The sequence below is a fragment of the Arachis hypogaea genome, chromosome 3 (genome assembly GCF_003086295.3).
Source record: "Arachis hypogaea cultivar Tifrunner chromosome 3, arahy.Tifrunner.gnm2.J5K5, whole genome shotgun sequence".
NCBI lineage: Eukaryota > Viridiplantae > Streptophyta > Magnoliopsida > Fabales > Fabaceae > Arachis > Arachis hypogaea.
This window is the reverse complement of record NC_092038.1, coordinates 134,953,376-134,964,572: the sequence shown is the minus strand read 5'-3', so window position 1 is coordinate 134,964,572 and position 11,197 is coordinate 134,953,376. Positions and strand designations below refer to the sequence as shown.

The 11,197-nt window shown below is 31.7% G+C and overlaps 2 protein-coding genes across 2 annotated transcripts; both read right to left on the bottom strand.

Moving 5' to 3' along the window:
- Window positions 1-895: 895 nt before the first annotated feature.
- On the bottom strand, window positions 896-1,300 carry LOC112735554 (uncharacterized mitochondrial protein AtMg00240-like). The gene has a single exon (XM_025785085.1). The coding sequence runs from the start codon at window positions 1,298-1,300 to the stop codon at window positions 896-898; it is 405 nt and encodes a 134-aa protein (XP_025640870.1).
- A 2,132-nt stretch (window positions 1,301-3,432) lies between these two features.
- LOC112735553 (uncharacterized) lies at window positions 3,433-5,036 on the bottom strand. Its single transcript, XM_025785084.1, has 2 exons — window positions 4,176-5,036; window positions 3,433-4,068 (listed from the first exon to the last, which is right to left on the bottom strand). The coding sequence occupies exons 1-2, from the start codon at window positions 5,034-5,036 to the stop codon at window positions 3,433-3,435; spliced, it is 1,497 nt and encodes a 498-aa protein (XP_025640869.1).
- Between the last annotated feature and the right edge of the window lie 6,161 nt (window positions 5,037-11,197).

The following is an 11,197-nucleotide window of genomic DNA, read 5'->3' as shown; positions in this document are numbered from 1 at the left end:
AAATATCATGTGAAATGTATATGTTTCTCTAAGTGTTTTTTTATTTAAATAAAAAATTTATTATTCACATATTTAAATTAGAATACAGAAATTTACTGATTTGTATATTTAAATATATTTTCGAAGTCATAAAACTTGAAAAAAGTTTGTTACATTTTGGAACATGTAGCCTGTGATGTTGAAGGTGCGCAAGGGGAGTATGAGAACAGAGCAGTAGTGGAAGCAGAGAGAAGAAATGAGAGTTCTTGTTTTCTCAGTGTACTGAATGATGAACCACGCTTTACACTGTTACAACAATCAGATATATATATATATATATATATATATATATATATATATATATATATATATATATATATATATATATATATATGTTCATCTAACCAACTAAGTTAGAATAATTAGGAGCTAACTAAAAATTCTGTTATAGGCTACTTGTCTAACTAACTTGTTGCTACAACTAATGAATCAATTAACTAATTGCTATGCTAGTACATCAAGTAACACCCTCCCTCAAGTTAGGAGTGTGTAAGTTGACCGGTCCTAACTTGCCAAAGAGTGTGGAGAACATGGACGGAGGCAGCGGTTTGGTCAGGATGTCCGCAACCTATTCAGTGGTAGAGATGGGAAGAAGATGAATAAGACCTTCTTAGAACTTGTCGCGCACAATGTGGCAATCGACCTCTATGTGCTTCGTGCGCTCGTGGAACACCGGGTTGGAGGTGATGTGAATTGCAGATTGGCTGTCACAGTAGGTGCTAATGGGCTTGGTGAGAGGCATTCCCAAGTCCTTCAAAATGAAACTGAGCCAAATAGCCTCCTTAGTAGCAGCGGCAAGCGCTCGGTATTCAACTTCGGCTGAACTGCAAGCAACTGTCACTTGCTTTTTGCTCTTCTATGAAACCAGGGCAGTGCCGATGTAGAAGCAGTAGGCTGTCACAGATCTTCTTGAATCAGGACATGCCACCCAATCAGAATCAGCAAATCCAGTGACACAAAGATCAGAGGTGGCCGAGAACACTATGCCAGTGGCAGGTGAAGCTTTGGTGTATCTGAGGATTCGATGGACAACACTGAGGTGAGAAGTAGTGGGGTGGTCAAGGTATTGACTCAACTTTCCAATGGCAAAGCTAATGTTAGGTCGGGTGTTGGTCAAATAGAGCAATTTGCCAACTAACCTTCGATATTCTATAGAATCTGAGAGGGGAACACCTTCAGTTTTGCTGAGTTTGGTACTGCAGTCCATAGGGGTAGAAGCAGGCTTGCAGTTCTCAAAACCAGCATCCTTCAAGATGTCCATAGCATACTTTCTTTGATTAAGAAGAATGCCCTCTTTTGATCGCGCAACCTACATCCTAATAAAGAATTTCAAATCTCCAATGTTCTTGATTTTGAACCTATCATCCAAGACTGTTTTGACAGCATTAATTTCTCCCAAATCATTTCCAGCCAATATCAAATCGTCAACGTAAACCAACAATGCGGTGAATCCAAATCCAGTTTGCTTAGTAAAAAAACTATAATCAGCCTTTGACTGAACAAAACCCAACTCAACTAGAACAGATTTCAGCTTTGTATTCCACTGTCGACTTGCTTGTTTTAGACCATAAAGCGACTTTTCAAGCTTGTACACTTGGCCAGCTTTGACGTCCAACCCTTGAGGTGGTTTCATGTACACCTCCTCATCCAAATTGCCATGCAAGAATGCGGTATTGACATCAATTTGCTTGAGGAACCATCCCTTTGCCGCAGCCACAGCCAAGACAACTCTCAAGCTGCCCAGCTTCATCACAAGGCTAAATGTGTCCCGATAATCAATCCCAGGGACTTGGGTGAATCCCTTTGCCACTAATCATGCGTTGTAGCATTCAATGCTGCCATCAGGGTTGTATTTCACTTTGAAAATCCACTTGTTGCCAATTGCCTTCTTGCCGGGTGGAAGTGAAGTGAGCTTCCAAGTTTGAATTTGCTCAAGAGCTTGGAGTTCATTCTTAATAGCATCAACCCAACAAGATTGAGTAATTGCTTCACTGTAGTGCTTGGGTTCAATGTTAGAAGATATGGTTAGAGAATATGTAGTATGTGATGCAGAAAAATTTTCATATGACAAATAATTCGATAAAGGGTACCTTTCAGATTTTCGGAGTGGAAGCCGAGGAATGGTAGCATTTAGACAATGATAGTCTTGCAAATGTGATGGTGCTCTACGAATTCTTGTTGATTTTCTTAACAGGCGCAGTGGTGATGCATGTTGAGGTGCAGGTGTGTGATTTTGTGGCATATTTGTTTGATTAGGTGATGGAGATTGAATTGGTGGTGTATGTGCTGAATTGAAATTTTGTGGGGCATCATTATTATTATTGGAAGTCTCAGAGTGTGAGTTGGATGCATGTGATGCTTGATGATTAGTGTGTGCTGTGTGAGGTTGAAGAATGATGTCATATGCAAAGGGGTCAGTTTTGAACTGAATAGAAAATGCAGTATGTGTGCTTTGGTCAGGGTGTGTGCTTAAGTATGGAAAATGATCTTCATAGAAGGACACATCTCTTGAAGTAAAGATCTCTCTAGTCTTTAGATCAATTAAGAGATATCCTTTGATACCCTCCCTGAAACCCAAAAAATGCAGACCTTCTGGATCTTGGATCTAGTTTCTTTCGATTTGCTTGGAGTGTACTGGCATATGCCAAACACCCAAAAACTCTTAAATGAGATATGTCAGGTAAAGAGTTATGCAAAGCTTGATAAAGTGATAAATTGTTCAGAAATTTGATGGTAATTTATTCATGATGTGAACTGAATATGAAACTACATATTGCCAAAAGCACTTGGGGACATTTGAGTGAAAGAAAATTGCTCTAGTTATTTCAAGAATGTGTTGATGTTTTCGTTCAACAATACCATTTTGTTGAGAAGTTTCAATACATGATCTTTGGTGTAATATACCAGTTTCATTGAAGAAAGAATGCATCAAAAATTCAGTTCCATTATCGGACCTTATACATCTGATTTTGCTGTCGTACTGTGTTTTAACAAAATTTACAAAGAATTTAATGAGATCAACAACTTTAGTTTTGTTTTCATGAAAAATACCCAAGTGAATCTTGTTTTATTGTTCACTATGGTTAAGAAATATCTATGTCCTCCCGTAGAGGGAATGGCCAGCAGGCCCCAAACATCCACGTGAATTAAATCAAAAGAAGTTAATGAAACGGTGCTACTATTATTGAATGATAATCTCTTTTGCCTTGCTAGGTGACATGAGTCACAAGGCTGTACATCAGTGTCACAATGAATGAATATGAAGATTTTCTTCATTTCTTTCATTCTATGAAATGGTGCATGGCCTAACCTAAAATTTCATAGCTTTGTGTTTGAAATATTCAGTATTGGCATGTCTACATGAGTTTTATTTGATACCTGTGTAATTTCTGATCACGCAGCATCACAGTTCAAGGTATAAAGGCCACCACACACTCTAGCTGCTCCAATCATCTTCTTCGAGAGTAAATCCTGTATCTCACAATCGTCATCAGTGAAACTCATTTTACAATGCAAATGTTTTGTGTCTTTTGATACTGATATCAATTTGAAATTGAAAGATGGGATGTATAATGCATTTGTGAGGTACAGTTTGTTTAAAAATTTGATAGTTCCAGCTATATTGCTAATGATTTGTGCACCATTAAGCAACCGAATGATTATAGGAGCTATCTTGAAATGAGTTTGAAAATCTTCTAGGCAATAGGATACGTGAACATTAGCTCCTGTATCTATTATCCGAGAACCATGTTTTGATGCAGAAATGTTTAAAGCCAACACGCTTGACTTAAAATGCATGATATGCACCAAGTTACCTTGATGAGGTACTTGTTCCAGGGTTGTGATTTGGTTAGCACTGTGGATCTGCTTTGCCTCTCCCCTGTTGAGTAAAGCTAGTAGGGTTGATTTCTGCTCTGGAGTAAACTCAACATTGGAAGTTCCATTTTTTTCCTCACAGCCAGAATCATCAATGCCATCGCCATTTATTTCAGCACTGAAATTCACTACTCCCAAACCATGTTTGTCTATCTAAGATGAGGGGAAAAACCATGTTTCTTGTAACATACATCCACTGTGTGGCCTCCTTTACCACAGTATGAACACTGCATTCTATCTCTTTCTGTTTGTCCTCTCACAGAGCCTTGGAATCTACCTCCTCTACCTTTTCCTCTCCCTCTGCCTTGTGAGGTCTCAGCTGTGTTGAAGGAATTGGTAGAGTGTAATAAGATCTTGGGGTCTATGGTATCATCCATGGACTGGTTTTGCCTTTCTTGTCTAGTCATCATGGAAAACACAGCCTTTAAATCTGGCAGTGGCTCCATTAGCATGACCTGAGCTCTACCATTCGCAAACTGTTCATTAAGTCCTCTTAAGAATCTAGTTACATGATCTTCCATTCTATATTTTCGCATTTCTCCTAATCCACAAGTACACACAGATTCACAATTGCAGGGTGGAATTGGCCTGAAATCATCAAATTCTTCCCACAGTGACTTCAGTTTTGTGAAGTATTGTGTCACGCTCATTTCTCCTTGTCTTGTTCCGTATAGCTCCTCCCATAGCTCATATGCAACCTTGTTCCACATCACGCTTTGGGTGATTTCAGGGTTCAGCAAGATTTTAATCCAGGCTAAGACATATGTATTACATCTATCCCACAGTTCAAATAATGGATCATTCTTATCAGGTTTCTTTAAACTTCCATCAACAAATTTCAGCTTGTTTTTCGATTTTAGGGCTAACAACATCGCATTGCTCCAACTACTGTAATTCTTGCCATCAAGAATGGTATGGATGAGGGGAATACTAGTATTTTCGGAAGGATGAAGGTAGAAGTGGCTCGATGAATCTTGGCTAGGGTTGCTGCCATTCCTGTTGAGGTGAGCCTGAATCGATGAGATATGGTTCAAGAACGTCGCGATACCTAGAGGATCGAGGCCCTGGAAGGAATTGCCTTGGTTCATTCGGAATTGCTCTGAATTTTGAGTTGGATCCATCACTAGGTTTCAGATCGTGCACTTGATGTGTGCTTCGATTTGAATTCTGAGCTTCTCTTTCCTCAATCGTTGTTCCTTCTATTCTCACCCCTTTGGGTTCCACGCTCACCACACCATGTTGAAGGTGCGCAAGGGGAGTGTGAGAACAGAGCAGTAGTGAAAAGCAGAGAGAAGAAATGAGAGTTCTTGTTTTCTCAGTAGTGTACTGAATGATGAACCACGCTTTACACTGTTACAACAATCAGATATATATATATATATATATATATATATATATATATATATATATATATATATATATATATATATATATATATATATATATTGTTCATCTAACCAACTGAGTTAGAATAATTAAGAGCTAACTAAAAATTATATTATAGGCTACTTGTCTAACTAACTTGTTGCTACAACTAATAAATCAATTAACTAATTGCTAAGCTAGTACATCAAGTAACATGTGAAAACAAAGAAAATTTATACAATTTTTGGACCTTGAGATTACAAAAATGAGACATAAAATAATCACATATTTTCGATCATAGAACTAGTGAAAATGAGCCTCAAAATTCGAATGTAGCATACCAAAAAAAAAAATTATACAATTTTTAGATCTTGAGATTGAAAAAATGAAATACAAAACAACCACATATTTTCGATCATAAAACTAGTAAAAATGAACCTGAAAATTCGAATGTAACATTTCATTCTGTTTTATTTTTGCTGTCTATAGAAGTAAACATACTTTATTTTTTCAGTTTATTTTCATGGTCTCTACCTACGAAAATACAGAAGAAATTTATATTTTCAAAACTTCGAAAAATATAAATTTGTTAGAAACTAAAATATTTAATCTAAAACCTTTTAGAACTAATTTGAGTATTCATCTTTTTCTCAATCCCCATTTTTCACAATATATGTATCACAAGTCAATTTTAATTTTGAATACTATTAACACTATATGTAAATTTTGTTTGAAGTAGCAATAAACTAAAAGAAAAAAAAATTAGTAGTTAAATTTAAATATACGTATGACGTGTAGCTTTAAATTTCAGATACTACTACATATAAAACACATAGGGAAAAAAAATCACATAGACATATCGCTTGATTAGTGTACTAGTGTTTTATAGACTAATTCCGCTAGAGAATCAATAGGGTATTTATATAATGTGTATAATGGATTGTTTATTTAGTCTAATATGAGTTAAAAATGAACATTTAAGATAAAATACTATTAATTTATCAAACACAATACATTCATATTATCCAGAATAACCATATGAGTATCAAGAATAATAAACATCTGATATCCTACTGAATCGAACACAATACATTTCATTGTACACATGGTACAAATACTCCAATAGCTCCCTATATTTTCTCTTTATAGACAAGTTACAATCTTACTATTAGTTTTATTGTTACGCCCTATTAATAATGAAATAATTTTTCAAATTAAACTAAATTAGACTCATTTAATATTAGTAATTAAATATTATTATCCTTATTATTTGGACAAATTTATTTAGCAATTGGGGTGTAATCTTCAATTCCCACAGTTAGCAGTTAACCTCAATGTAATTATTAGCAATGAAATGAAAATTCTTTGTGACGTGAACCATGATGACTTTAAAGAATAGGTAGATCCTAATTAATTATAATTTTTTACGTTTGGAAAGCAAAAGTCACACCTCACAAGTCACAAGGACCGCACCCATTGAAACCTAGCTTAACTTGGCCACTAATGTCTCTGCCACAAGATTTGACCATCATTATATTAATTAGTACAACCGTCTTGCAAGAGGAGGATTAGACTTTGATTTAGTACTAATAACCACTAATAAATTATATGTACTATATATGTACGTAGTCCGGTATATATAGCTGTTTAAAATCGGCTATATCAAATTATCAATTAGAAATTTTATATTTTTTATTTTCAAAATACTTGACCAAACTATATTACTTAATAATTTTAATTTTAATTTGTGTATGTCCCTTTATTTGCTAGTCCTTGTCCCTGTAATATTAAAGCACTCCATATAATAAAATAGGGAGCATATCATATTTTTTAGAAAATAATATAAATAAAAAATAAGTTATGTGGGCTATAATTTTTGAAAAAAATAATATTGTAATTTATTTTTTAAAAAAAGTTAAAGAATAAGGTTAACCTGATTAGTAGAATATTTTTTCAAATTCCAATTATTTATATAAAAATATAAAAAATTTAAAATTAAAATTTGTTTAATTAATTAAAAATATGACACTTATTATTTAATAAAAATATTTAAGAATAAACTTTGTCAACCAAAAAGAAAGTTAAAATATAGTCAATGGATAGTTAAAAGAATGAGCAATGTATAGTAGTTGGTTTTCTATCGTTACAAGAAAAATTATTTTGAGAGATAATAATTTATTTGTTTCAACAGCAACAAAAATAATTATTAACACATTATCTGTAATTAGGTATTAGTTATTTTATATTTTTGTCATTAAAATATTTTAGTAATAATTATAATAATTATTGATAACTTTTTTTGGTAGTTAAATTTTTATAACTTATCATAATAATAATAATAATAATAATAATAATAATAATAATAATAATAATAATAATAATAATAATAATAATAACTAAATTAACTAACAAAAATAATAAGTATAATACTATTAGCACTAAAAAGTTTTGAAAACTTTTCTTTTTCTGCTTGCCAATAATCCCAAGAAAGGCATAAATATATCCAGGTTGTCATCAAAAGCTAGTGGTGCACTGGTGCGTATAGGACAAAATACTGCAAAAGTCTTACAGATGAGACGACCTAACTTATTAATTAAGAATTCATTTCATTACACTTCCGAGTCTTGTATATATATATATTGCACGAAAAATGCTTAATACGGTAAAAAAATATATTAATTATATAAAAAATATTTAGTACAGGAATCAAAAAATATATTATGTATGCACATAATATAATGTCAATCATTAATCAAATTAAATTAATATACACAAATTTTTTTATTAAATAAAAAATTAAAATTATTTTTTACATGTTAACTATTAATATTAAAAAGTTTTTTTTATGTCATATTATATAATAAAAAAAAATTTTATGTTCATTGTATACAAAAAAAAATTAGGTTTAGCAAAAAAAAATACATAATAAAAATATTTAAATTCATACATTTCTAAGTATGTCTACTTTCAACTCAAATAGATGTGTTAATATAACTTTAAATATACAAATATCTCCAACTTATTAAATATCTATTAATAAATATTAAAAAAATTTGAATAATCACATGATTAATATCATATCATGATCATCTGATAAAAATTGGATAGAAAAAATACATGATATAATACATAATATAATCATGTAATAAAAGGTAAAGTGCCTAAATAAAAATAAATTGCATTCATATATATATATATATATATATATATATATATACCCGTTAGTATAGCATATTATAAATTTACACAATACATATTTTATAAAAAAATAACTAAAGTATTATATGTTTAAAATCTTATTACTTAATAAATTTAACAAAATTAAATAGTCTTTTTTTTTTTGACAATCTTATTTATAATTCAATGAGCATATTATACTAAAAAGAAAAATTTATTAGTCAAGTTGAATGTAATTAATTATTTAGTTTTAATTATGTATTATAGTAAATATTATATTTTTTTATTGACTAAATGTTATATATACAAAAAAATTAATTTATTAAACATTATATATATTTTCTAAAGAATAACCCATTCTACTTTTGGAATGTATAATACACAATGCTACATTAATATAATTGAACAATACAATGAGTTAAAAAATAAAAAAATAGATAGATAAAAAAAATACTATATAATTTATCTGTATTTGAATAATTTTATAAGTTCAAAAATCATACATGTTTAACTTACATAAACCACAAACATTAAAAACACCAATAAATTTTGAACGCTTACATCACATTTTTTTTTTAAAATGCTATAAATATTATATAATTACATGATATTAAATTTCATGTTGGGAAAGTCTAGGGACCAGCATATTTATTAAAATCTGGTTAGCGCTTAGTCAGCAAAAAGAAAATGAGTGATTTTTCACCATTAAATAAAATCTAACACCATTAAATATACTATTGATGGCTAATTGATGGCTACAACTCACAAAATCTGCTGGCCCCCTAACACTCCTCTTTAATGTTAATTTATATAATTACATGAATTCTTACTTTTATGTGTTCCAAGTACATTGCCTGTGCGAATTACGGAAAATACTTAATATATCTTGTTTAATGATACATCTATACAAACACTTGGAATATAAAAAGCATTCAAATATATCTAGCAAAAATGAAAAATCTTAAAACACTTTTAATCAAAATGAGAATAACTAACTGTCGAGATCATGCGACATTTAGAATCGTCTACATTGTTGCATCTTCATGTACTTGATAAATCAAGTAATAGTAGCAGAATATAAAGCAAAGAATTTTACATCATAATCATAATTAACAATTTATTAGAATAGGTATGTTTTGTTTTCTGCTAATGGTGTCAATGCAGAACATATCTACATCTCCTTCTTTAAGGAGCATTTAAGAGACAACTCACTTTAACATCATAATATAGATCGTAAAAAATATAGTAAAAAAATTTGACATACTATAAGGAGAAAAAATGATGTTGCTATTAGATATGTTAAATGAGTAAGTTTTATAGCTTCAGCACCCTTATTATTTGGTAATGTATTGACAAATTCCTACAAGAATTTTATTATATTTTTGGAATTAACCTCCTCAGTTTGAGACATATGATGGACCCACATCTTGATTCTCTTTTATTTTTCCTTTCTTTTTATATTTTGATTCGTACAGTTTCATTTTCTTGTCTGTCCAAAAGGTCAAAGTTCAACTCTTTCTCTTTATATTGTCAAGTCAGGAACAATCGACAGATCGAGCAACTTCTTCACTGAATGTAGTAAAGCAAGAACTTTATCTATGTGCTTAACTTGAATACTCATCAACTCACTGCAACAAATTTTCATCTCAACAACGGCATAATAAAAAACTCCAACATAAAAAGAAAAAAAGAGATAAATGTCCAATCGCCCAATGACCCACGCCCAATAAAATAAAATAAAGTATGAAAGAAAAAACAACAACAAAGCTTTCATATATTAGATGATTAAATATTTCAAATAAACCATGGTTGTAAACATGACTATTAAAATTTAATTAGAAAAAAGAAAGACCCTCAGACATGATATGAGGAACAAACAAAGAAGCAATAGACATGAAAGCAAAACAACATTATAGTTATTATTTGTCGAAACTATAGATAACTAATGAGTGTAGCACATAGTCTAAACAAGCAAATTAGTTTATTATTTGTAAAAATATGAATACAAAAGTAAGACGACAAATCTTATCAGCTACACTACAACTGTTATAGCAGAAATTGAAGGGTGAAAGGTCCAGATCACAATAGAACAAAGGGTAAAATTGCATTTGAGTAAGCTTTGCATGCAATGAGAACAGAGCAATATTGTATAATTGTGCGAAACTAACAAAAAAATACTTATTAAATACATATCGTAATCATGTGATAAAAATTGGGTGACTAAAATGCACATAAAAAATACATGATATAATACATAATATAATCATGTAATGGAAGGTGAGGTACAACAACAACAACAACAAAGCCTTCTCCCATTAAGTGGAGTCGGCTACATGAATCAAACGACGTTATTGTGCTCTGTCATGTATCATGTCTACAGAGAGACCGTTTACATGTAGATCTCGTTTGACCACCTCATGGATGGTCTTCTTAGGTCTTCCTCTGCCTTTCGCCCTTTGTCCATCTTCCATCTCATCCACCCTCCTGACTGGATGTTCTATCGGTCTTCTTCTCACATGTCCAAACCACCTGAGATGCGATTCAACCATCTTTTCCACAATGGGTGCTACTCCAACTCTCTCCCTTATATCTTCATTCCTTATTTTATCCAATCCCATATGACCACTCATCCATCTTAACATCTTCATCTCTGCCACACTCAGCTTATGTTCGTGCTCCCCTTTAGCTGCCCAACACTCCGTACCATACAGCATAGCCGGTCTTATAGCGGTGCGATAGA

Excerpts from the sequence above, each read along its gene's own strand:
- LOC112735554 (XM_025785085.1), bottom strand. The coding sequence starts at position 1,300 with ATGGACATCTTGAAGGATGCTGGTTTTGAGAACTGCAAGCCTGCTTCT.
- LOC112735553 (XM_025785084.1), bottom strand. The coding sequence starts at position 5,036 with ATGGATCCAACTCAAAATTCAGAGCAATTCCGAATGAACCAAGGCAAT. Across the intron at positions 4,069-4,175 it reads GAGGTAGATTCCAAGGCTCT|ATAGACAAACATGGTTTGGG; the intron begins GTGAGAGGACAA and ends CCCTCATCTTAG.